General features: G+C 36.5%; 1 protein-coding gene across 1 annotated transcript in view; it reads left to right on the forward strand.

The window, feature by feature from the left end:
* The window catches only part of LOC137353596 (glycogen [starch] synthase, muscle-like), a 373,978-nt gene that overhangs the window by 267,913 nt on the left and 78,341 nt on the right, over positions 1-27,724 (forward strand). The window contains exons 18-19 of the mRNA XM_068019956.1: positions 5,515-5,628; positions 6,884-7,010. Coding sequence (XP_067876057.1) covers positions 5,515-5,628; positions 6,884-7,010 — 241 coding nt within the window. The remainder of the gene's footprint in view (positions 1-5,514; positions 5,629-6,883; positions 7,011-27,724) is intronic.

Here is a 27,724-nt window from a genome sequence, read left to right on the forward strand (position 1 = left end):
CTCTGCATCTCAGAGCTCTGCAATCTCTCACCATTTAGATTCTATGCTTTTTTATTCTTCCTGCCAAAATGGACAATTTCACACTTTCCAACATTATACTCCATTTGCCAGGTCTTTGCCCACTCATTTAACCTAACTATATCCCTTTGTAGCCCCCTTATGTCCTCTTTACAAATTACTTTCCTACCTATCTTTGGTGTCATCAGCAAATTTAGCAACCATACCTTCAGGCCCTTCATCCAAGTCATTGATATAAATTGTAAAAAGTTGAGGCCCCAGCACAGATCCCTGTGGCACACCACTCGTTACATCTTGCCAATCAGAAAATAACCCATTTATGCCTACTCTCTGTTTCCTGTTAGCTAGCCAATCTTCTGTCCATGCCAATATGTTACCCCCTACATGAGCTTTTATTTTCTGCAATAACCTTTGATGTGGCACCTTATCAAATGCCTTCTGGAAATCTAAGTACAATACATCCACCGGTTCCCCTTTATTCGCAGCACGTGTAACTCCCTCAAAGAACTCCAATAAATTGGTTAAACATGATTTTGCTTTCACAAAACCATGTTGACTCTGCCTGATTCCCTTGAATTGAAACGTCTTCAATAATAGCTTCTAACATTTTCCCGAAGACAGATGTTAAGCTAACAGGCCTGTAGTTTCCTGCTTTCTGTCTCCTTCACCTTTTGAATAAAGGAGTTACATTCGCTATTTTCCAATCTAACAGAACCTTCCCCGAATCTAGGGAATTTTGGAAAATTAAAACTAACGCATCAACTATCTCACTAGCCACTTCTTTTAAGACCCAAGGATGAAGTCCATCAGGACCCGGGGACTTGTCAGCCCGCAGCTCCAACAATTTGTTCAGTACCACTTCCCTGGTGATTGCAATTTTCTTGAGGTCCTCCCTTCCTTCTATTTCTTGACTTACAGCTAATACTGAGATGTTACTTGTATCCTCAAGGTGAAAACCAATACAAAATACCTGTTCAATTCATCTGCCATCTCCTAATAATCCATTATTAATTTCCCAGACTCACTTTCTGTAGGACCATCGCTCACTTTGTCTTTTCTTTTTTCAATATCTATAGAAACTCTTACTATCTGTCTTTATATTTCTAGCCAGCTGTCTCTCGTACTCCAAATTTACCTTCCTTATCAATGTTTTAGTCATTCTTTGCTGTTTTTTATATTCTGTCCAATCTTCTGACCTGCCTCCCATCTTTCTGCAATTATAGGCTTTTTCTTTAAGTTTGATACTATTTTTAACTGTTTTGAGTTAACCACGGATGGCAGGTCCCACCCTTGGAATTTTTCTTTCTCGTTGAAATGTATCTATTCTGTGTATTCTGAAATATCCCCTTAGTTATCTGCCATTGCATCTCTATTGACCTATCACATAACCTGATTTGCCAGTTCACTTTAGCTAGCTCTGCTTTCATGCCCTCATAATTGCCCTTAGAGTCATAGAGTTATACAGCACAGAAACAGGCCCTTCGGCCCATCATGTCTGTGCTGGCCATCAAGCACCTATTCTAATCCCATTTTCCAGCACTTAGCCAGTAGCCTTGTATGCTATGGCGTTTCAAGTGCTCATCTAAATACTACTTAAATGTTGTGAGGGTTCCTGCCTCTACCACCCCTTCAGGCAGTGTGTTCCAGATTCCAACCACCCTCTGGGTGCAAAAATGTTTCCTCAAATCCGCTCTAAACCTCCTGCACATTACCTTAAATCTATACCCCTGGTTATTGACACCTCCACTAAGGGAAAAAGTTTCTTCCTATCTAACCTATCAATGCCCTTCATAATTTTGTACACCTCAATCATATCTCCCTTCAGCCTTCTCTGCTCTAAGGAAAAGAACCCCGGCCATTTCAGTCTCTCTTCATAGCTGAAATGCTCCAGCCCAGGCAACATCCTGGTGAATCTGCTCTGCACCCTCTCCAGTGCAATTACATCTTCCCTATAGTGTGGGGCCCAGAACTGTACACAGTACTCCAGCTGTGGCCTAACCAGCGTTTTATACAGCTCCATCATAACCTCCCTGCTCTTATATTCTATGCCTCGGCTAATAAAGGCAAGTATACCATATGCCTTCCTAACCACCTTATCTACCTGTGCTGCTGCCTTCAGTGATCTATGGACAAGTACACCAAGGTTCCTCTAACCCTCTGTACTTCCTAGGGTCCTACCATCCATTGTATATTCCCTTGCCTTGTTAGTCCTCCCAAAATGCATCACCTCACACTTCTCAGGATTAAATTCTATTTGCCACAGCTCCGCCCATCTTACCAGCCCATCTCTATCATCCTGTAATCTAAGGCTTTCCTCCTCACTATTTACGACCCCACCAGTTTTTGAGTCATCTGCGAACTTACTGATCATACCTCCTATAATCATGTCTAAATCATTAATGTATACTAAAACAGCAAGGGTCCCAGCACCGATCCCTGCGGTACACCACTGGTCACAGGCTTCCACTGGCAAAAACAACCCTCGACCATTACCCTCTGCCTCCTGCCACGAAGCCAATTTTGGATCCAATTTGCCAAATTGCCCTGGGTCCCCAGGGCTCTTACCTTCTCAACCAACCACCCTTATCAAAAGCCTTATTGAAGTCCATATAGACTACATCAACTGCTTTACCCACATCTATACATTTCGTCACCGCCTCAAAAAATTCAATCAAGTTAGTCAGACACGATCCCCCCCTGACAAAGCCATGCTGAGTATCCTTGATTAATCCCTGCCTCTCCAAGTGGAGATTAATCCTGTTTCTCAGAGTTTTTTCCAATATTTTCCTTACCACTGATGTTAGACTCACCGGCCTATAATTACCTGGTTTATCCTGCTACCCTTCTTAAATAATGGTACCACATTCGCTGTCCTCCAATCCTCCGGTACGTCTCCTGTGGCCAGAGAGGAGTTGAAAATTTGTGTCAGAGCCCCTGCAATCTCCTCCCTTGCCTTACATAACAGCCTGGGATACATCTCATCTGAGCCTGGGAATTATCTGCTTTTAAGCCTGCTAAAACAGCTAATACTTCCTCCCTTTCAATGTTAATATCTTCAAGTATATCACAATCCCCCTCCCTGATCTCTACACCTACATCGTCCTTCTCCATAGTGAACACAGATGAAAAGTAATCATTTTAAACCTCACCTACATCTTCCGGCTCTACACACAGATTGCCACTTTGGTCTCTAATGGGCCCTACTCTTTCCCTGGTTATCCTCTTTCCCTTAATATACTTATAAAACGCCTTAGGATTTTCCTTTATCTTGCTTACCAGTGTTTTTTCATGTCCCCTCTTCGCTCTCCTAATTACTTTTTTAAGTACCTCCTTACACTTTCTATACTCCTCTCATGTCTCCACTGTTTTCAGCACTCTGAATCTGCCATAAGCCTCCTTTTTTTTCCTGATCCAATCCTCTATATTCCTTGACATCCAGGGTTCCCTGGACTTGTTGGTCCTACCCTTCACCTTAATGGGTATATGTTGGCTCTCAACACTCCCTGTTTCCTTTTTGAATGACTCCCACTGGTCTGATGTCGACTTTCCTACAAGTAGCTGCTCCCAGTCCACTTTGGCCAGATCCTGTTTTATCATCTTAAAATCGGCCTTCCCCCCATTCAGTACCTTTATTTTCGGTCTATCTTTGTCCATTTCCATAACTACCTTAAATCTTACAGAGTTATGGTCACTATCCCCGAAATGTTCCCCCACTGACACTTCTATCACTTGTCCGGCTTCATTCCCTAGGATTAGTTAAGTTTAAGTTTATTTAAGTTTAAAATACTATCTTGTGCCCACTCTTCTCTTCCTCAAACGGAATGTAAAATTCAATCATATCATGAGAGGTCCTACCTTGGGGTGCCCAAACTTTGAAGTCATTAATTAATCGTATCTCGTTGCACAATACCAGGCCTAGTATAACCTGCTCTCTGGTTGGCTCCTGAATGTATTGTTCCAAGAAATTATCCCGAAAACATTCTATGTACTCCTCATCTCGGCAACTTCTGCCCATCTGATTTTTCCAGTCTATATGTAGGTTAAAATTCCCCATGATTATCGCTGTACCTTTCTGACAAGCTGCCATTATTTCTTCCTTTATACCCCATCCCACAGTGTGGTTAATGTTAGGTGGCCACCACTCCCACAAGTAACTTCTTGTCTTTATGATTTCTCATCTCTACCTAAACTGCTTCTCCATCCTGGTCTTCTGAATTTAGAACATCCCTCTCTATTGCGCTAATACCATCATTAATTAACAGAGCTACCCCTCCACCTTTTCCTAGCTTCCTGTCCTTCCTAAATGCCATGTATCCTTCAATATTCAGGTCCCAATCCATGTCATCCTGCAGCCATGTCTCTGTAATGGCTATCAGATCATACTTATTAATTTCTATACTATGTAACCTGTCATCATAATTTAACCCATTTACCCCCAGTATAATTTTGGTGAATCTGCACTGTACCCCCTCCAGAGCCAATATAACCTTCCTGAGGTGCGATTCCCTGAACTGAATGTAGCATTCGAGTTGAGAGTCTATCCAGAGCTCTGTACAGCTGTGACATAATTTCCAGCCTTCGTATTCCAACACACTTAAGATAAAGGCTAATATTCCATTATCTTTTTTTACTTATACTTAGTACCTGTCCACTAGTATTAATAATTTTTGTTAATGGCCCTTAAATCTCTCTTCCTCCACAATTCCTAGCATTTTACCATTTAGAAAATAGTCTCATCTATCTTTCTTAAGCTCACTTAAGTGGCCAATCTCTCACTTTCCCACATTGAACTCCATCTGCTATAGTTTTACTCACTCACTTAAACTATCAATGTCCCTTTGCAACCTTCTGTTCCCACCTACATGATTTACTGTGCCACCTATCTTAGTGTCATCAGTAAACTTGGATATATTGCCTCAACTAAGTCATTGATAAATATAGTGAAAAGCTGAGGCCCCAGTACAGATCCTCGGGGGAAACAACTAGTCACATCTCGCCACTTGCAGTATTCTACTCTGTCTCCCACCTCCTAACTAATTCCCTACTATGTGTTGCCTGGAATTCCAGTAGCTCTTATTTTCCCTGACAATCCCTTGTGTGCAACCTTGTCATGCCCTTTGGAAGTCATTACAATTAAATCCCCAGACACTCCCTTATCTGCCACATTAGTTACCTCCTCAACTAGTTTCGTTAGACATGACTTAGCCTTTACAAATCTATGTTGGCTCTCTTTGTCCAAATGCTCAGTAATTCTGTCCCTAGTAAAATATTCTATTAACATCGAGGATATAGATACATGGAATTGAGGTAATGATCAGCCATGATCGAATTAAAAAGCTAAACAGGCTTAAGGGGCTGAATGACCTCCTCTTGTTCCTGAATAGTTTCTGTCTTGAATTTTGCATTTGGCAGATTTGATGAAGATGAAAAGTATAAATCTCTGGAGTAAAATTCAACAGTTCTTTAATTTTATATTTTCTTCTTTCTGTTTTTTAGCGCCACTCATTGCCTCCAATCTGTACTCATAACATGCTGGATGACTCCACAGATCCAATTCTGAACACGATCCGACGTATAGGCTTGTTTAACCATCCCAATGACCGAGTAAAGGTGAGGACCTGGAGTGCGTGCATGACATGTTCTGCACTTGAACCAAGTCTTCCAAGCTGTTACCTCAAGATGAATCCAGTCCAAAATGTTTGAATGAATTTTGTGCTCATCACTGTAAGGAATGCTAATGCTGGGGAATGGAATCCTTCCCGTTCTAGAATACCAATGACCATACCATAGGGTTAGATGGGTAAAACACTCAGTACACTATTCCTACATTAGACAATAACTACACTTCACAAGTACTTCATTGGCTGTGAAGCACTTTGGGACATCCTGACATTATGATCGGTGCTACTGAAATGCAAGTTCTTTTTTTATTAAGTATCCCAGGTGAGATGCAGCAAGCCTTCAGGTTAGTTATCATGTAGCCTTCTTTCTGCTTTGCACCTGAATCAGCATTAGCCTCAGCTCCAGAAGAGCACCCCACTACGCCACAGTGAGTGGTTCCAGTTGCACCTGACTGACTGTGCTGAATGAGAATGCCAGTTTATCCCTGGACTTGCTAGATATGGGGATCAGGCTGCTGCAAACATGTTCTATGTAACATCTTTTTGGGAGGCTTTTCGTTATGTTCTGGCAAAATATTGTTATTGGCGTGATATTTGTATAAGGATGGAGAAGCTGCTTGTCCCACATCCTCACTCATCTTGCCACTTACACTGCTCATCGTACTTCCCCCTGAGCCCTTCACACTAGATCCTTTTAGTATGTTGGTAATTTCTTGTGTACATATATGTTTAAAAATGTACAGAGAAAAAACATGTTCATCTTTTTCCCACCAAACTTGAAGCTTAATGCATTTATTCCGAGGGCCCAATGATCCAGGTAGCAAGATATGGGTAACATATCCTTTCATTTCCTATGGTTATGACAAAGAGCAACTCAACATTTGCCTTGAAATTGGAAGGATCAGAGTCAGAATTTGAAATCATAAACATTTTACAATATAAATGTAAAATTTCTGTGGGCTGTTAGGCTGCTTAGCAGACAGTGAGAGACAATTGATATCTGTCCACCCCTTCAGTACTTCCTGGCTGAATTCTGCTCGGTGTCATTCTGTGAAGTTGCCACTTTGCTTTTCGGCATTGTTACATTGCAGAGTATGCCAGCATTTCACTGATGCTCTCTGGAGTTTTGCATGCTCTTGCACAGTTGTGCTCTGGCCCTTTAGTATTTCCTCCCCATTCCATACATGTGCAGAGTTTTTTCTGAATCTGGAAGATAAAAAAATATCCATTTTCTTTTTGTTCAGGTGATCTTCCATCCAGAATTCTTGTCTTCCACCAGCCCACTGCTTCCACTGGACTATGAAGAGTTTGTACGTGGCTGTCATTTGGGGGTATTTCCTTCGTACTATGAACCATGGGGTTATACACCAGGTGAGTGCATTGGTACATTCTCAGCACTTTAACTGGGCTTGTAATTGGGCAGAGGAGACATTGGTGGGTGGCACAAGCCTTGAGGTGGGAGCTACCTATTGCGACAACTGCAGGAGCCAGCATGCTTACAGGCTATCACACACACTTATTTCTGCGCAAATCAACCAGCAGCTTCAAAAAAGCGCTCATGAGTGGTTAAAGCCGGAAATCTGGAATCAAACCAAGATACGCTGCTCTGCCAAAACCTCTGGAAACAGCATTGCAGCATCTGGCTCCACATTCAAATGTATTGAATTGTATCAAATGTATTGTTGTGGTTTTTATACAGTGTTGTTATGGTTTTTACACAGTGAGTTGTTGTGGTTTTTTACACAGTGAGTTGTTGTTTTTTACACAGTGAGTTGTTGTGGTTTTTTACACAGTGAGTTCTTGTTGTTTTTTATACAGTGAGATGTTGTGGTTTTTTACACAGTGAGTTGTGCTTTATATCCAGTGAGATGTTGTGGTTTTTACACAGTGAGTTGTTGTGGTTTTTTACACAGTGAGATGTTGTTGTTTTTATACAGTGAGATGTTGTGGTTTTTTACACAGTGAGATGTTGTTGTTTTTATACAGTGAGATGTTGTGGTGTTTAACACAGTGAGTTGTTGTGGTTTTTTACACAGTGAGATGTTGTTGTGTTTATACAGTGAGATGTTGTGGTTTTTTACACAGTGAGATGTTGTGGTTTTTAACACAGTGAGTTGTTGTGGTTTTTTACACAGTGAGTTGTTGTTTTTTATACAGTGAGCTGTTGTGGTTTTTTACACAGTGAGATGTTGTTGTTTTTATACAGTGAGATGTTGTGGTTTTTACACAGTGAGATGTTGTGGTTTTTAACACAGTGAGTTGTTGTGGTTTTTTACACAGTGAGTTGTTGTGGTTTTTATACAGTGAGATGTTGTGGTTTTTTACACAGTGAGATGTTGTGGTTTTTAACACAGTGAGTTGTTGTGGTTTTTTACACAGTGAGATGTTGTGGTTTTTATACAGTGAGCTGTTGTGGTTTTTTACACAGTGAGATGTTGTGGTTTTTAACACAGTGAGTTGTTGTGGTTTTTTACACAGTGAGTTGTTGTTTTTTATACAGTGAGCTGTTGTGGTTTTTTACACAGTGAGATGTTGTGGTTTTTACACAGTGAGATGTTGTGGTTTTTATACAGTGAGCTGTTGTGGTTTTTTACACAGTGAGATGTTGTGGTTTTTAACACAGTGAGTTGTTGTGGTTTTTTACACAGTGAGTTGTTGTTTTTTATACAGTGAGCTGTTGTGGTTTTTTACACAGTGAGATGTTGTTGTTTTTATACAGTGAGATGTTGTGGTTTTTTACACAGTGAGATGTTGTTGTTTTTATACAGTGAGATGTTGTGGTGTTTAACACAGTGAGTTGTTGTGGTTTTTTACACAGTGAGATGTTGTTGTTTTTATACAGTGAGATGTTGTGGTTTTTTACACAGTGAGATGTTGTTGTTTTTATACAGTGAGATGTTGTGGTGTTTAACACAGTGAGTTGTTGTGGTTTTTTACACAGTGAGATGTTGTTGTTTTTATACAGTGAGATGTTGTGGTTTTTAACACAGTGAGTTGTTGTGGTTTTTTACACAGTGAGTTGTTGTTTTTTATACAGTGAGATGTTGTGGTTTTTAACACAGTGAGTTGTTGTGGTTTTTTACACAGTGAGATGTTGTGGTTTTTTACACAGTGAGATGTTGTGGTTTTTTACACAGTGAGATGTTGTGGTTTTTTACACAATGAGTTGTTGTGGTTTTTTACACAGTGAGATGTTGTTGTTTTTATACAGTGAGATGTTGTGGTTTTTAACACAGTGAGTTGTTGTGGTTTTTTACACAGTGAGATGTTGTGGTTTTTTACACAGTGAGATGTTGTTGTTTTTATACAGTGAGATGTTGTGGTTTTTTACACAGTGAGTTGTTGTTTTTTATACAGTGAGCTGTTGTGGTTTTTTACACAGTGAGATGTTGTGGTTTTTAACACAGTGAGTTGTTGTGGTTTTTTACACAGTGAGTTGTTGTTTTTTATACAGTGAGCTGTTGTGGTTTTTTACACAGTGAGATGTTGTGGTTTTTTACACAGTGAGATGTTGTTGTTTTTATACAGTGAGCTGTTGTGGTTTTTTACACAGTGAGATGTTGTGGTTTTTTACACAGTGAGTTGTTGTGGTTTTTTACACAGTGAGTTGTTGTGGTTTTTTACACAGTGAGTTGTTGTGGTTTTTATACAATGAGTTGTTGTGGTTTTTTACACAGTGAGTTGTTGTTTTTTATACAGTGAGCTGTTGTGGTTTTTTGCACAGTGAGATGTTGTGGTTTTTTACACAGTGAGTTGTTGTGGTTTTAATACAGCGAGATGTTGTGGTTTTTTACACAGTGAGTTGTTGTGCTTTATATCCAGTGAGATGTTGTGTTTTTTACACAGTGAGATGTTGTTGTTTTTATACAGTGAGATGTTGTGGTTTTTTACACAGTGAGTTGTTGTGGTTTTTTCCACAGTGAGATGTTGTGGTTTTTTACACAGTGAGTTGTTGTGGTTTTTTACACAGTGAGTTGTTGTTTTTTACACAGTGAGTTGTTGTGGTTTTTTACACAGTGAGTTGTTTTTTAGACAGTGAGATGTTGTGGTTTTTTACACAGTGAGTTGTTGTTGTTTTTTATCCAGTGAGATGTTGTGGTTTTTTACACAGAGAGTTGTTGCGGTTTTAATACAGCGAGATGTTGTGGTTTTTTACACAGTGAGTTGTTGTGGTTTTCATACAGTGAGATGTTGTGGTTTTTATACAGTGAGATGTTGTGGTTTTTTACACAGTGAGTTGTTGTGGTTTTAATACAGTGAGTTGTTGTGGTTTTTTACACAGTGAGTTGTTGTGGTTTTAATACAGTGAGTTGTTGTGGTTTTTTACACAGTGAGTTCTTGTTGTTTTTTATACAGTGAGATGTTGTGGTTTTTTACACAGTGAGTTGTGCTTTATATCCAGTGAGATGTTGTGGTTTTTACACAGTGAGTTGTTGTGGTTTTTTACACAGTGAGATGTTGTTGTGTTTATACAGTGAGATGTTGTGGTTTTTTACACAGTGAGATGTTGTGGTTTTTAACACAGTGAGTTGTTGTGGTTTTTTACACAGTGAGTTGTTGTTTTTTATACAGTGAGCTGTTGTGGTTTTTTACACAGTGAGATGTTGTGGTTTTTTACACAGTGAGATGTTGTGGTTTTTTACACAGTGAGATGTTGTTGTTTTTATACAGTGAGCTGTTGTGGTTTTTTACACAGTGAGTTGTTGTGGTTTTTTACACAGTGAGTTGTTGTGGTTTTTATACAATGAGTTGTTGTGGTTTTTTACACAGTGAGTTGTTGTTTTTTATACAGTGAGCTGTTGTGGTTTTTTGCACAGTGAGATGTTGTGGTTTTTTACACAGTGAGTTGTTGTGGTTTTAATACAGCGAGATGTTGTGGTTTTTTACACAGTGAGTTGTTGTGCTTTATATCCAGTGAGATGTTGTGTTTTTTACACAGTGAGATGTTGTTGTTTTTATACAGTGAGATGTTGTGGTTTTTTACACAGTGAGTTGTTGTGGTTTTTTCCAGAGTGAGATGTTGTTTTTTTTTACACAGTGAGTTGTTGTGGTTTTTTACACAGTGAGTTGTTGTTTTTTACACAGTGAGTTGTTGTGGTTTTTTACACAGTGAGTTGTTGTTTTTTAGACAGTGAGATGTTGTGGTTTTTTACACAGTGAGTTGTTGTTGTTTTTTATCCAGTGAGATGTTGTGGTTTTTTACACAGTGAGTTGTTGCGGTTTTAATACAGCGAGATGTTGTGGTTTTTTACACAGTGAGTTGTTGTGGTTTTCATACAGTGAGATGTTGTGGTTTTTATACAGTGAGATGTTGTGGTTTTTTACACAGTGAGTTGTTGTGGTTTTAATACAGTGAGTTGTTGTGGTTTTTTACACAGTGAGTTGTTGTGGTTTTAATACAGTGAGTTGTTGTGGTTTTTTACACAGTGAGTTGTTGTGGTTTTCATACAGTGAGATGTTGTGGTTTTTATACAGTGAGATGTTGTGGTTTTTTACACAGTGAGTTGTTGTGGTTTTTATACATTGAGATGTTGTGGTTTTTTACACAGTGAGATGTTGTGGTTTTTTACACAGTGAGTTGTTGTTTTTTACACAGTGAGTTGTTGTGGTTTTAATACAGTGAGTTGTTGTGGTTTTTTACACAGTGAGTTCTTGTTGTTTTTTATACAGTGAGATGTTGTGGTTTTTTACACAGTGAGTTGTGCTTTATATCCAGTGAGATGTTGTGGTTTTTACACAGTGAGTTGTTGTGGTTTTTTACACAGTGAGATGTTGTTGTGTTTATACAGTGAGATGTTGTGGTTTTTTACACAGTGAGATGTTGTGGTTTTTAACACAGTGAGTTGTTGTGGTTTTTTACACAGTGAGTTGTTGTTTTTTATACAGTGAGCTGTTGTGGTTTTTTACACAGTGAGATGTTGTTGTTTTTATACAGTGAGATGTTGTGGTTTTTTACACAGTGAGATGTTGTTGTTTTTATACAGTGAGATGTTGTGGTGTTTAACACAGTGAGTTGTTGTGGTTTTTTACACAGTGAGATGTTGTTGTTTTTATACAGTGAGATGTTGTGGTTTTTAACACAGTGAGTTGTTGTGGTTTTTTACACAGTGAGTTGTTGTTTTTTATACAGTGAGCTGTTGTGGTTTTTTACACAGTGAGATGTTGTGGTTTTTTACACAGTGAGTTGTTGTGGTTTTTTACACAGTGAGATGTTGTTTTTATACAGTGAGATGTTGTGGTTTTTAACACAGTGAGTTGTTGTGGTTTTTTACACAGTGAGATGTTGTGGTTTTTTACACAGTGAGATGTTGTGGTTTTTTACACAGTGAGATGTTGTGGTTTTTTACACAGTGAGTTGTTGTGGTTTTTTACACAGTGAGATGTTGTGGTTTTTTACACAGTGAGATGTTGTGGTTTTTTACACAGTGAGATGTTGTGGTTTTTTACACAGTGAGATGTTGTGGTTTTTTACACAGTGAGATGTTGTGGTTTTTTACACAGTGAGATGTTGTGGTTTTTTACACAGTGAGATGTTGTGGTTTTTTACACAGTGAGATGTTGTGGTTTTTAACACAGTGAGTTGTTGTGGTTTTTTACACAGTGAGTTGTTGTTTTTTACACAGTGAGATGTTGTGGTTTTTTACACAGTGAGATGTTGTGGTTTTTTACACAGTGAGTTGTTGTGGTTTTTTACACAGTGAGATGTTGTTTTTATACAGTGAGATGTTGTGGTTTTTAACACAGTGAGTTGTTGTGGTTTTTTACACAGTGAGATGTTGTGGTTTTTTACACAGTGAGATGTTGTGGTTTTTTACACAGTGAGATGTTGTTGTTTTTATACAGTGAGATGTTGTGGTTTTTTACACAGTGAGTTGTTGTTTTTTATACAGTGAGCTGTTGTGGTTTTTTACACAGTGAGATGTTGTGGTTTTTAACACAGTGAGTTGTTGTGGTTTTTTACACAGTGAGTTGTTGTTTTTTATACAGTGAGCTGTTGTGGTTTTTTACACAGTGAGATGTTGTGGTTTTTTACACAGTGAGATGTTGTTGTTTTTATACAGTGAGCTGTTGTGGTTTTTTACACAGTGAGATGTTGTGGTTTTTTACACAGTGAGTTGTTGTGGTTTTTTACACAGTGAGTTGTTGTGGTTTTTTACACAGTGAGTTGTTGTGGTTTTTATACAATGAGTTGTTGTGGTATTTTACACAGTGAGTTGTTGTTTTTTATACAGTGAGATGTTGTGGTTTTTTGCACAGTGAGATGTTGTGGTTTTTTACACAGTGAGTTGTTGTGGTTTTAATACAGCGAGATGTTGTGGTTTTTTACACAGTGAGTTGATGTGCTTTATATCCAGTGAGATGTTGTGTTTTTTACACAGTGAGATGTTGTTGTTTTTATACAGTGAGATGTTGTGGTTTTTTACACAGTGAGTTGTTGTGGTTTTTTCCAGAGTGAGATGTTGTGGTTTTTTACACAGTGAGTTGTTGTGGTTTTTTACACAGTGAGTTGTTGTTTTTTACACAGTGAGTTGTTGTGGTTTTTTACACAGTGAGTTGTTGTTTTTTAGACAGTGAGATGTTGTGGTTTTTTACACAGTGAGTTGTTGTTGTTTTTTATCCAGTGAGATGTTGTGGTTTTTTACACAGTGAGTTGTTGCGGTTTTAATGCAGCGAGATGTTGTGGTTTTTTACACAGTGAGTTGTTGTGCTTTATATCCAGTGAGATGTTGTGTTTTTTACACAGTGAGATGTTGTTGTTTTTATACAGTGAGATGTTGTGGTTTTTTACACAGTGAGTTGTTGTGGTTTTTTCCAGAGTGAGATGTTGTGGTTTTTTACACAGTGAGTTGTTGTGGTTTTTTACACAGTGAGTTGTTGTTTTTTACACAGTGAGTTGTTGTGGTTTTTTACACAGTGAGTTGTTGTTTTTTAGACAGTGAGATGTTGTGGTTTTTTACACAGTGAGTTGTTGTTGTTTTTTATCCAGTGAGATGTTGTGGTTTTTTACACAGTGAGTTGTTGCGGTTTTAATACAGCGAGATGTTGTGGTTTTTTACACAGTGAGTTGTTGTGGTTTTCATACAGTGAGATGTTGTGGTTTTTATACAGTGAGATGTTGTGGTTTTTTACACAGTGAGTTGTTGTGGTTTTAATACAGTGAGTTGTTGTGGTTTTTTACACAGTGAGTTGTTGTGGTTTTAATACAGTGAGTTGTTGTGGTTTTTTACACAGTGAGTTGTTGTGGTTTTCATACAGTGAGATGTTGTGGTTTTTATACAGTGAGATGTTGTGGTTTTTTACACAGTGAGTTGTTGTGGTTTTTATACATTGAGATGTTGTGGTTTTTTACACAGTGAGTTGTTGTGGTTTTTATACATTGAGATGTTGTGGTTTTTTACACAGTGAGATGTTGTGGTTTTTATACAGTGAGTTGTTGTGGTTTTTATACAGTGAGATGTTGTGGTTTTTATACAGTGAGTTGTTGTGGTTCTTATACAGTGAGATGTTGTGGTTTTTATACAGTGAGATGTTGTGGTTTTTTACACATTGAGATGTTGTGGTTTTTTACACATTGAGATGTTGTGGTTTTTATACAGTGAGATGTTGTGGTTTTTATACAGTGAGTTGATGTGGTTTTTATACAGTGAGATGTTGTGGTTTTTATACAGTGAGATGTTGTGGTTTTTATACAGTGAGTTGTTGTGGTTTTTATACAGTGAGTTGTTGTGGTTTTTATACATTGAGATGTTGTGGTTTTTATACAGTGAGTTGTTGTGGTTTTTATACAGTGAGATGTTGTGGTTTTTATACAGTGAGTTGTTGTGGTTTTTATACAGTGAGATGTTGTGGTTTTTATACAGTGAGATGTTGTGGTTTTTACACAGTGAGATGTTGTGGTTTTTATACAGTGAGTTGTTGTGGTTTTTATACATTGAGATGTTGTGGTTTTTATACAGTGAGTTGTTGTGGTTTTAAAACAGTGAGATGTTGTGGTTTTTATACAGTGAGATGTTGTGGTTTTTATACAGTGAGATGTTGTGGTTTTTATACAGTGAGTTGTTGTGGTTTTTATACAGTGAGATGTTGTGGTTTTTACACAGTGAGTTGTTGTGGTTTTTATACAGTGAGTTTTTGTGGTTTTTATACATTGAGATGTTGTGGTTTTTATACAGTGAGATGTTGTGGTTTTTATACAGTGAGATGTTGTGGTTTTTATACAGTGAGATGTTGTGGTTTTTATACAGTGAGTTGTTGTGGTTTTTATACAGTGAGATGTTGTGGTTTTTATACAGTGAGATGTTGTGGTTTTTATACAGTGAGATGTTGTGGTTTTTATACAGTGAGTTGTTGTGGTTTTTATACAGTGAGATGTTGTGGTTTTTATACAGTGAGTTGTTGTGGTTTTTATACAGTGAGATGTTGTGGTTTTTATACAGTGAGTTGTTGTGGTTTTTATACATTGAGATGTTGTGGTTTTTATACAGTGAGATGTTGTGGTTTTTATACATTGAGATGTTGTGGTTTTTATACAGTGAGATGTTGTGGTTTTTATACAGTGAGTTGTTGTGGTTTTTATACAGTGAGATGTTGTGGTTTTTATACAGTGAGTTGTTGTGGTTTTTATACAGTGAGATGTTGTGGTTTTTATACAGTGAGTTGTTGTGGTTTTTATACATTGAGATGTTGTGGTTTTTATACATTGAGATGTTGTGGTTTTTATACAGTGAGTTGTTGTGGTTTTTATACAGTGAGATGTTGTGGTTTTTATACAGTGAGATGTTGTGGTTTTTATACAGTGAGTTGTTGTGGTTTTTATACAGTGAGATGTTGTGGTTTTTATACAGTGAGTTGTTGTGGTTTTTATACAGTGAGTTGTTGTGGTTTTTACACAGTGAGATGTTGTGGTTTTTTACACAGTGAGTTGTTGTGGTTTTTATACATTGAGATGTGGTTTTTTACACACTGAGTTGTTGTGGTTTTTATACATTGAGATGTTGTGGTTTTTATACAGTGAGATGTTGTGGTTTTTTCCAAAGTGTGTTGTTGTGGTTTTTATACAGTGAGTTGTTGTGGTTTTTATACATTGAGATGTTGTGGTTTTTTACAAAGTGTGTTGTTGTGGTTTTTATACAGTGAGATGTTGTGGTTTTTAACACAGTGAGTTGTTGTGGTTTTTTACACAGTGAGTTGTTGTTTTTTATACAGTGAGCTGTTGTGGTTTTTTGCACAGTGAGATGTTGTGGTTTTTTACACAGTGAGTTGTTGTGGTTTTTTACACAGTGAGATGTTGTGGTTTTTTACACAGTGAGATGTTGTGGTTTTTTACACAGTGAGATGTTGTGGTTTTTTACACAGTGAGATGTTGTGGTTTTTCACACAGTGAGATGTTGTGGTTTTTTACACAGTGAGATGTTGTGGTTTTTTACACAGTGAGTTGTTGTTTTTTATACAGTGAGCTGTTGTGGTTTTTTACACAGTGAGATGTTGTGGTTTTTAACACAGTGAGTTGTTGTGGTTTTTTACACAGTGAGTTGTTGTTTTTTATACAGTGAGCTGTTGTGGTTTTTTACACAGTGAGATGTTGTGGCTTTTTACACAGTGAGATGTTGTGGTTTTTTACACAGTGAGTTGTTGTGGTTTTTTACACAGTGAGATGTTGTTGTTTTTATACAGTGAGATGTTGTGGTTTTTAACACAGTGAGTTGTTGTGGTTTTTTACACAGTGAGATGTTGTGGTTTTTTACACAGTGAGATGTTGTGGTTTTTTACACAGTGAGATGTTGTGGTTTTTTACACAGTGAGTTGTTGTGGTTTTTTACACAGTGAGATGTTGTTGTTTTTATACAGTGAGATGTTGTGGTTTTTAACACAGTGAGTTGTTGTGGTTTTTTACACAGTGAGATGTTGTGGTTTTTTACACAGTGAGATGTTGTGGTTTTTAACACAGTGAGTTGTTGTGGTTTTTTACACAGTGAGTTGTTGTTTTTTATACAGTGAGCTGTTGTGGTTTTTTACACAGTGAGATGTTGTGGTTTTTAACACAGTGAGTTGTTGTGGTTTTTTACACAGTGAGTTGTTGTTTTTTATACAGTGAGCTGTTGTGGTTTTTTACACAGTGAGATGTTGTGGTTTTTTACACAGTGAGATGTTGTTGTTTTTATACAGTGAGCTGTTGTGGTTTTTTACACAGTGAGATGTTGTGGTTTTTTACACAGTGAGTTGTTGTGGTTTTTTACACAGTGAGTTGTTGTGGTTTTTTACACAGTGAGTTGTTGTGGTTTTTATACAATGAGTTGTTGTGGTTTTTTACACAGTGAGTTGTTGTTTTTTATACAGTGAGCTGTTGTGGTTTTTTGCACAGTGAGATGTTGTGGTTTTTTACACAGTGAGTTGTTGTGGTTTTAATACAGCGAGATGTTGTGGTTTTTTACACAGTGAGTTGTTGTGCTTTATATCCAGTGAGATGTTGTGTTTTTTACACAGTGAGATGTTGTTGTTTTTATACAGTGAGATGTTGTGGTTTTTTACACAGTGAGTTGTTGTGGTTTTTTCCACAGTGAGATGTTGTGGTTTTTTACACAGTGAGTTGTTGTGGTTTTTTACACAGTGAGTTGTTGTTTTTTAGACAGTGAGATGTTGTGGTTTTTTACACAGTGAGTTGTTGTTGTTTTTTATCCAGTGAGATGTTGTGGTTTTTTACACAGTGAGTTGTTGCGGTTTTAATACAGCGAGATGTTGTGGTTTTTTACACAGTGAGTTGTTGTGGTTTTCATACAGTGAGATGTTGTGGTTTTTTACACAGTGAGTTGTTGTGGTTTTAATACAGTGAGTTGTTGTGGTTTTTATACATTGAGATGTTGTGGTTTTTTACACAGTGAGATGTTGTGGTTTTTTACACAGTGAGATGTTGTGGTTTTTTACACAGTGAGTTGTTGTGGTTTTTTACACAGTGAGATGTTGTTGTTTTTATACAGTGAGATGTTGTGGTTTTTAACACAGTGAGTTGTTGTGGTTTTTTACACAGTGAGATGTTGTGGTTTTTTACACAGTGAGATGTTGTGGTTTTTTACACAGTGAGATGTTGTGGTTTTTTACACAGTGAGTTGTTGTGGTTTTTTACACAGTGAGATGTTGTTGTTTTTATACAGTGAGATGTTGTGGTTTTTAACACAGTGAGTTGTTGTGGTTTTTTACACAGTGAGATGTTGTGGTTTTTTACACAGTGAGATGTTGTTGTTTTTATACAGTGAGATGTTGTGGTTTTTTACACAGTGAGTTGTTGTTTTTTATACAGTGAGCTGTTGTGGTTTTTTACACAGTGAGATGTTGTGGTTTTTAACACAGTGAGTTGTTGTGGTTTTTTACACAGTGAGTTGTTGTTTTTTATACAGTGAGCTGTTGTGGTTTTTTACACAGTGAGATGTTGTGGTTTTTTACACAGTGAGATGTTGTTGTTTTTATACAGTGAGCTGTTGTGGTTTTTTACACAGTGAGATGTTGTGGTTTTTTACACAGTGAGTTGTGGTTTTTTACACAGTGAGTTGTTGTGGTTTTTTACACAGTGAGTTGTTGTGGTTTTTATACAATGAGTTGTTGTGGTTTTTTACACAGTGAGTTGTTGTTTTTTATACAGTGAGCTGTTGTGGTTTTTTGCACAGTGAGATGTTGTGGTTTTTTACACAGTGAGTTGTTGTGGTTTTAATACAGCGAGATGTTGTGGTTTTTTACACAGTGAGTTGTTGTGCTTTATATCCAGTGAGATGTTGTGTTTTTTACACAGTGAGATGTTGTTGTTTTTATACAGTGAGATGTTGTGGTTTTTTACACAGTGAGTTGTTGTGGTTTTTTCCACAGTGAGATGTTGTGGTTTTTTACACAGTGAGTTGTTGTGGTTTTTTACACAGTGAGTTGTTGTTTTTTAGACAGTGAGATGTTGTGGTTTTTTACACAGTGAGTTGTTGTTGTTTTTTACACAGTGAGTTGTTGTTTTTTATACAGTGAGCTGTTGTGGTTTTTTACACAGTGAGATGTTGTGGTTTTTAACACAGTGAGTTGTTGTGGTTTTTTACACAGTGAGTTGTTGTTTTTTATACAGTGAGCTGTTGTGGTTTTTTACACAGTGAGATGTTGTGGTTTTTTACACAGTGAGATGTTGTGGTTTTTTACACAGTGAGTTGTTGTGGTTTTTTACACAGTGAGATGTTGTTGTTTTTATACAGTGAGATGTTGTGGTTTTTAACACAGTGAGTTGTTGTGGTTTTTTACACAGTGAGATGTTGTGGTTTTTTACACAGTGAGATGTTGTGGTTTTTTACACAGTGAGATGTTGTGGTTTTTTACACAGTGAGTTGTTGTGGTTTTTTACACAGTGAGATGTTGTTGTTTTTATACAGTGAGATGTTGTGGTTTTTAACACAGTGAGTTGTTGTGGTTTTTTACACAGTGAGATGTTGTGGTTTTTTACACAGTGAGATGTTGTGGTTTTTAACACAGTGAGTTGTTGTGGTTTTTTACACAGTGAGTTGTTGTTTTTTATACAGTGAGCTGTTGTGGTTTTTTACACAGTGAGATGTTGTGGTTTTTAACACAGTGAGTTGTTGTGGTTTTTTACACAGTGAGTTGTTGTTTTTTATACAGTGAGCTGTTGTGGTTTTTTACACAGTGAGATGTTGTGGTTTTTTACACAGTGAGATGTTGTTGTTTTTATACAGTGAGCTGTTGTGGTTTTTTACACAGTGAGATGTTGTGGTTTTTTACACAGTGAGTTGTTGTGGTTTTTTACACAGTGAGTTGTTGTGGTTTTTTACACAGTGAGTTGTTGTGGTTTTTATACAATGAGTTGTTGTGGTTTTTTACACAGTGAGTTGTTGTTTTTTATACAGTGAGCTGTTGTGGTTTTTTGCACAGTGAGATGTTGTGGTTTTTTACACAGTGAGTTGTTGTGGTTTTAATACAGCGAGATGTTGTGGTTTTTTACACAGTGAGTTGTTGTGCTTTATATCCAGTGAGATGTTGTGTTTTTTACACAGTGAGATGTTGTTGTTTTTATACAGTGAGATGTTGTGGTTTTTTACACAGTGAGTTGTTGTGGTTTTTTCCACAGTGAGATGTTGTGGTTTTTTACACAGTGAGTTGTTGTGGTTTTTTACACAGTGAGTTGTTGTTTTTTAGACAGTGAGATGTTGTGGTTTTTTACACAGTGAGTTGTTGTTGTTTTTTATCCAGTGAGATGTTGTGGTTTTTTACACAGTGAGTTGTTGCGGTTTTAATACAGCGAGATGTTGTGGTTTTTTACACAGTGAGTTGTTGTGGTTTTCATACAGTGAGATGTTGTGGTTTTTATACAGTGAGATGTTGTGGTTTTTTACACAGTGAGTTGTTGTGGTTTTAATACAGTGAGTTGTTGTGGTTTTTATACATTGAGATGTTGTGGTTTTTTACACAGTGAGATGTTGTGGTTTTTTACACAGTGAGATGTTGTGGTTTTTTACACAGTGAGTTGTTGTGGTTTTTTACACAGTGAGATGTTGTTGTTTTTATACAGTGAGATGTTGTGGTTTTTAACACAGTGAGTTGTTGTGGTTTTTTACACAGTGAGATGTTGTGGTTTTTTACACAGTGAGATGTTGTGGTTTTTTACACAGTGAGATGTTGTGGTTTTTTACACAGTGAGTTGTTGTGGTTTTTTACACAGTGAGATGTTGTTGTTTTTATACAGTGAGATGTTGTGGTTTTTAACACAGTGAGTTGTTGTGGTTTTTTACACAGTGAGATGTTGTGGTTTTTTACACAGTGAGATGTTGTTGTTTTTATACAGTGAGATGTTGTGGTTTTTTACACAGTGAGTTGTTGTTTTTTATACAGTGAGCTGTTGTGGTTTTTTACACAGTGAGATGTTGTGGTTTTTAACACAGTGAGTTGTTGTGGTTTTTTACACAGTGAGTTGTTGTTTTTTATACAGTGAGCTGTTGTGGTTTTTTACACAGTGAGATGTTGTGGTTTTTTACACAGTGAGATGTTGTTGTTTTTATACAGTGAGCTGTTGTGGTTTTTTACACAGTGAGATGTTGTGGTTTTTTACACAGTGAGTTGTTGTGGTTTTTTACACAGTGAGTTGTTGTGGTTTTTTACACAGTGAGTTGTTGTGGTTTTTATACAATGAGTTGTTGTGGTTTTTTACACAGTGAGTTGTTGTTTTTTATACAGTGAGCTGTTGTGGTTTTTTGCACAGTGAGATGTTGTGGTTTTTTACACAGTGAGTTGTTGTGGTTTTAATACAGCGAGATGTTGTGGTTTTTTACACAGTGAGTTGTTGTGCTTTATATCCAGTGAGATGTTGTGTTTTTTACACAGTGAGATGTTGTTGTTTTTATACAGTGAGATGTTGTGGTTTTTTACACAGTGAGTTGTTGTGGTTTTTTCCACAGTGAGATGTTGTGGTTTTTTACACAGTGAGTTGTTGTGGTTTTTTACACAGTGAGTTGTTGTTTTTTAGACAGTGAGATGTTGTGGTTTTTTACACAGTGAGTTGTTGTTGTTTTTTATCCAGTGAGATGTTGTGGTTTTTTACACAGTGAGTTGTTGCGGTTTTAATACAGCGAGATGTTGTGGTTTTTTACACAGTGAGTTGTTGTGGTTTTCATACAGTGAGATGTTGTGGTTTTTATACAGTGAGATGTTGTGATTTTTTACACAGTGAGTTGTTGTGGTTTTAATACAGTGAGTTGTTGTGGTTTTTATACATTGAGATGTTGTGGTTTTTTACACAGTGAGTTGTTGTGGTTTTTATACAGTGAGATGTTGTGGTTTTTATACAGTGAGATGTTGTGGTTTTTATACAGTGAGATGTTGTGGTTTTTTACACAGTGAGATGTTGTGGTTTTTATACAGTGAGTTGTTGTGGTTTTTATACAGTGAGATGTTGTGGTTTTTTACACAGTGAGATGTTGTGGTTTTTATACAGTGAGTTGTTGTGGTTTTTATACAGTGAGATGTTGTGGTTTTTATACAGTGAGTTGTTGTGGTTTTTATACAGTGAGATGTTGTGGTTTTTATACAGTGAGATGTTGTGGTTTTTTACACATTGAGATGTTGTGGTTTTTTACACATTGAGATGTTGTGGTTTTTATACAGTGAGTTGTTGTGGTTTTTATACAGTGAGATGTTGTGGTTTTTATACAGTGAGTTGTTGTGGTTTTTATACAGTGAGTTGATGTGGTTTTTATACAGTGAGATGTTGTGGTTTTTATACAGTGAGTTGTTGTGGTTTTTATACAGTGAGTTGATGTGGTTTTTATACAGTGAGATGTTGTGGTTTTTATACAGTGAGATGTTGTGGTTTTTAGACAGTGAGTTGTTGTGGTTTTTATACAGTGAGTTGTTGTGGTTTTTATACATTGAGATGTTGTGGTTTTTATACAGTGAGTTGTTGTAGTTTTTATACAGTGAGATGTTGTGGTTTTTATACAGTGAGCTGTTGTGGTTTTTTACACAGTGAGTTGTTGTGGTTTTTTACACAGTGAGATGTTGTGGTTTTTTACACAGTGAGTTGTTGTGGTTTTTTACACAGTGAGATGTTGTTGTTTTTATACAGTGAGATGTTGTGGTTTTTAACACAGTGAGTTGTTGTGGTTTTTTACACAGTGAGATGTTGTGGTTTTTTACACAGTGAGATGTTGTGGTTTTTTACACAGTGAGATGTTGTGGTTTTTTACACAGTGAGTTGTTGTGGTTTTTTACACAGTGAGATGTTGTTGTTTTTATACAGTGAGATGTTGTGGTTTTTAACACAGTGAGTTGTTGTGGTTTTTTACACAGTGAGATGTTGTGGTTTTTTACACAGTGAGATGTTGTTGTTTTTATACAGTGAGATGTTGTGGTTTTTTACACAGTGAGTTGTTGTTTTTTATACAGTGAGCTGTTGTGGTTTTTTACACAGTGAGATGTTGTGGTTTTTAACACAGTGAGTTGTTGTGGTTTTTTACACAGTGAGTTGTTGTTTTTTATACAGTGAGCTGTTGTGGTTTTTTACACAGTGAGATGTTGTGGTTTTTTACACAGTGAGATGTTGTTGTTTTTATACAGTGAGCTGTTGTGGTTTTTTACACAGTGAGATGTTGTGGTTTTTTACACAGTGAGTTGTTGTGGTTTTTTACACAGTGAGTTGTTGTGGTTTTTTACACAGTGAGTTGTTGTTTTTTATACAGTGAGCTGTTGTGGTTTTTTGCACAGTGAGATGTTGTGGTTTTTTACACAGTGAGTTGTTGTGGTTTTAATACAGCGAGATGTTGTGGTTTTTTACACAGTGAGTTGTTGTGCTTTATATCCAGTGAGATGTTGTGTTTTTTACACAGTGAGATGTTGTTGTTTTTATACAGTGAGATGTTGTGGTTTTTTACACAGTGAGTTGTTGTGGTTTTTTCCACAGTGAGATGTTGTGGTTTTTTACACAGTGAGTTGTTGTTTTTTAGACAGTGAGATGTTGTGGTTTTTTACACATTGAGTTGTTGTTGTTTTTTATCCAGTGAGATGTTGTGGTTTTCATACAGTGCGATGTTGTGGTTTTTATACAGTGAGATGTTGTGGTTTTTTACACAGTGAGTTGTTGTGGTTTTAATACAGTGAGTTGTTGTGGTTTTTTACACAGTGAGTTGTTGTGGTTTTAATACAGTGAGTTGTTGTGGTTTTTTACACAGTGAGTTGTTGTGGTTTTCATACAGTGAGATGTTGTGGTTTTTATACAGTGAGATGTTGTGGTTTTTAACACAGTGAGTTGTTGTGGTTTTTATACATTGAGATGTTGTGGTTTTTTACACAGTGAGTTGTTGTGGTTTTTATACATTGAGATGTTGTGGTTTTTTACACAGTGAGATGTTGTGGTTTTTATACAGTGAGATGTTGTGGTTTTTATACAGTGAGATGTTGTGGTTTTTATACAGTGAGTTGTTGTGGTTCTTATACAGTGAGATGTTGTGGTTTTTATACAGTGAGATGTTGTGGTTTTTTACACATTGAGATGTTGTGGTTTTTTACACATTGAGATGTTGTGGTTTTTATACAGTGAGATGTTGTGGTTTTTATACAGTGAGTTGATGTGGTTTTTATACAGTGAGATGTTGTGGTTTTTATACAGTGAGATGTTGTGGTTTTTATACAGTGAGTTGTTGTGGTTTTTATACAGTGAGTTGTTGTGGTTTTTATACATTGAGATGTTGTGGTTTTTATACAGTGAGTTGTTGTGGTTTTTATACAGTGAGATGTTGTGGTTTTTATACAGTGAGTTGTTGTGGTTTTTATACAGTGAGATGTTGTGGTTTTTATACAGTGAGATGTTGTGGTTTTTACACAGTGAGATGTTGTGGTTTTTATACAGTGAGTTGTTGTGGTTTTTATACATTGAGATGTTGTGGTTTTTATACAGTGAGTTGTTGTGGTTTTTATACAGTGAGATGTTGTGGTTTTTATACAGTGAGATGTTGTGGTTTTTATACAGTGAGATGTTGTGGTTTTTATACAGTGAGTTGTTGTGGTTTTTATACAGTGAGATGTTGTGGTTTTTACACAGTGAGTTGTTGTGGTTTTTATACAGTGAGTTGTTGTGGTTTTTATACATTGAGATGTTGTGGTTTTTATACAGTGAGTTGTTGTGGTTTTTATACAGTGAGATGTTGTGGTTTTTATACAGTGAGATGTTGTGGTTTTTATACAGTGAGATGTTGTGGTTTTTATACAGTGAGTTGTTGTGGTTTTTATACAGTGAGATGTTGTGGTTTTTATACAGTGAGATGTTGTGGTTTTTATACAGTGAGATGTTGTGGTTTTTATACAGTGAGTTGTTGTGGTTTTTATACAGTGAGATGTTGTGGTTTTTATACAGTGAGATGTTGTGGTTTTTATACAGTGAGTTGTTGTGGTTTTTATACAGTGAGATGTTGTGGTTTTTATACAGTGAGTTGTTGTGGTTTTTATACAGTGAGATGTTGTGGTTTTTATACAGTGAGTTGTTGTGGTTTTTATACAGTGAGATGTTGTGGTTTTTATACAGTGAGATGTTGTGGTTTTTATACAGTGAGTTGTTGTGGTTTTTATACAGTGAGATGTTGTGGTTTTTATACAGTGAGTTGTTGTGGTTTTTATACATTGAGTTGTTGTGGTTTTTATACATTGAGATGTTGTGGTTTTTATACAGTGAGTTGTTGTGGTTTTTATACAGTGAGATGTTGTGGTTTTTATACAGTGAGATGTTGTGGTTTTTATACAGTGAGATGTTGTGGTTTTTATACAGTGAGTTGTTGTGGTTTTTATACAGTGAGATGTTGTGGTTTTTATACAGTGAGATGTTGTGGTTTTTATACAGTGAGATGTTGTGGTTTTTATACAGTGAGTTGTTGTGGTTTTTATACAGTGAGATGTTGTGGTTTTTATACAGTGAGATGTTGTGGTTTTTATACAGTGAGTTGTTGTGGTTTTTATACAGTGAGATGTTGTGGTTTTTATACAGTGAGTTGTTGTGGTTTTTATACAGTGAGATGTTGTGGTTTTTATACAGTGAGTTGTTGTGGTTTTTATACAGTGAGATGTTGTGGTTTTTATACAGTGAGATGTTGTGGTTTTTATACAGTGAGTTGTTGTGGTTTTTATACAGTGAGATGTTGTGGTTTTTATACAGTGAGTTGTTGTGGTTTTTATACATTGAGATGTTGTGGTTTTTATACAGTGAGATGTTGTGGTTTTTATACATTGAGATGTTGTGGTTTTTATACAGTGAGATGTTGTGGTTTTTATACAGTGAGTTGTTGTGGTTTTTATACAGTGAGATGTTGTGGTTTTTATACAGTGAGTTGTTGTGGTTTTTATACAGTGAGATGTTGTGGTTTTTATACAGTAAGATGTTGTGGTTTTTATACAGTGAGATGTTGTGGTTTTTATACAGTGAGATGTTGTGGTTTTTATACAGTGAGATGTTGTGGTTTTTATACAGTGAGTTGTTGTGGTTTTTATACAGTGAGATGTTGTGGTTTTTATACAGTGAGATGTTGTGGTTTTTATACAGTGAGTTGTTGTGGTTTTTATACATTGAGATGTTGTGGTTTTTATACATTGAGATGTTGTGGTTTTTATACAGTGAGTTGTTGTGGTTTTTATACAGTGAGATGTTGTGGTTTTTATACAGTGAGATGTTGTGGTTTTTATACAGTGAGTTGTTGTGGTTTTTATACAGTGAGATGTTGTGGTTTTTATAAAGTGAGTTGTTGTGGTTTTTATACAGTGAGTTGTTGTGGTTTTTACACAGTGAGATGTTGTGGTTTTTTACACAGTGAGTTGTTGTGGTTTTTATACATTGAGATGTGGTTTTTTACACACTGAGTTGTTGTGGTTTTTATACATTGAGATGTTGTGGTTTTTATACAGTGAGATGTTGTGGTTTTTTCCAAAGTGTGTTGTTGTGGTTTTTATACAGTGAGTTGTTGTGGTTTTTATACATTGAGATGTTGTGGTTTTTATACAGTGAGTTGTTGTAGTTTTTATACAGTGAGATGTTGTGGTTTTTATACAGTGAGCTGTTGTGGTTTTTTACACAGTGAGATGTTGTGGTTTTTTACACAGTGAGATGTTGTGGTTTTTTACACAGTGAGTTGTTGTGGTTTTTTACACAGTGAGTTGTTGTTTTTTATACAGTGAGCTGTTGTGGTTTTTTACACAGTGAGATGTTGTGGTTTTTTACACAGTGAGTTGTTGTGGTTTTTTACACAGTGAGATGTTGTGGTTTTTTACACAGTGAGATGTTGTGGTTTTTTACACAGTGAGATGTTGTGGTTTTTTACACAGTGAGATGTTGTGGTTTTTTACACAGTGAGATGTTGTGGTTTTTCACACAGTGAGATGTTGTGGTTTTTTACACAGTGAGATGTTGTGGTTTTTTACACAGTGAGTTGTTGTTTTTTATACAGTGAGCTGTTGTGGTTTTTTACACAGTGAGATGTTGTGGTTTTTAACACAGTGAGTTGTTGTGGTTTTTTACACAGTGAGTTGTTGTTTTTTATACAGTGAGCTGTTGTGGTTTTTTACACAGTGAGATGTTGTGGTTTTTTACACAGTGAGATGTTGTGGTTTTTTACACAGTGAGTTGTTGTGGTTTTTTACACAGTGAGATGTTGTTGTTTTTATACAGTGAGATGTTGTGGTTTTTAACACAGTGAGTTGTTGTGGTTTTTTACACAGTGAGATGTTGTGGTTTTTTACACAGTGAGATGTTGTGGTTTTTTACACAGTGAGATGTTGTGGTTTTTTACACAGTGAGTTGTTGTGGTTTTTTACACAGTGAGATGTTGTTGTTTTTATACAGTGAGATGTTGTGGTTTTTAACACAGTGAGTTGTTGTGGTTTTTTACACAGTGAGATGTTGTGGTTTTTTACACAGTGAGATGTTGTTGTTTTTACACAGTGAGATGTTGTGGTTTTTTACACAGTGAGTTGTTGTTTTTTATACAGTGAGCTGTTGTGGTTTTTTACACAGTGAGATGTTGTGGTTTTTAACACAGTGAGTTGTTGTGGTTTTTTACACAGTGAGTTGTTGTTTTTTATACAGTGAGTTGTTGTGGTTTTTATACAATGAGTTGTTGTGGTTTTTTACACAGTGAGTTGTTGTTTTTTATACAGTGAGCTGTTGTGGTTTTTTGCACAGTGAGATGTTGTGGTTTTTTACACAGTGAGTTGTTGTGGTTTTAATACAGCGAGATGTTGTGGTTTTTTACACAGTGAGTTGTTGTGCTTTACATCCAGTGAGATGTTGTGTTTTTTACACAGTGAGATGTTGTTGTTTTTATACAGTGAGATGTTGTGGTTTTTTACACAGTGAGTTGTTGTGGTTTTTTCCACAGTGAGATGTTGTGGTTTTGTACACAGTGAGTTGATGTGGTTTTTTACACAGTGAGTTGTTGTTTTTTAGACAGTGAGATGTTGTGGTTTTTTACACAGTGAGTTGTTGTTGTTTTTTATCCAGTGAGATGTTGTGGTTTTTTACACAGTGAGTTGTTGCGGTTTTAATACAGCGAGATGTTGTGGTTTTTTACACAGTGAGTTGT

The sequence above is a fragment of the Heterodontus francisci genome, chromosome 41 (assembly GCF_036365525.1).
Source record: "Heterodontus francisci isolate sHetFra1 chromosome 41, sHetFra1.hap1, whole genome shotgun sequence".
NCBI lineage: Eukaryota > Metazoa > Chordata > Chondrichthyes > Heterodontiformes > Heterodontidae > Heterodontus > Heterodontus francisci.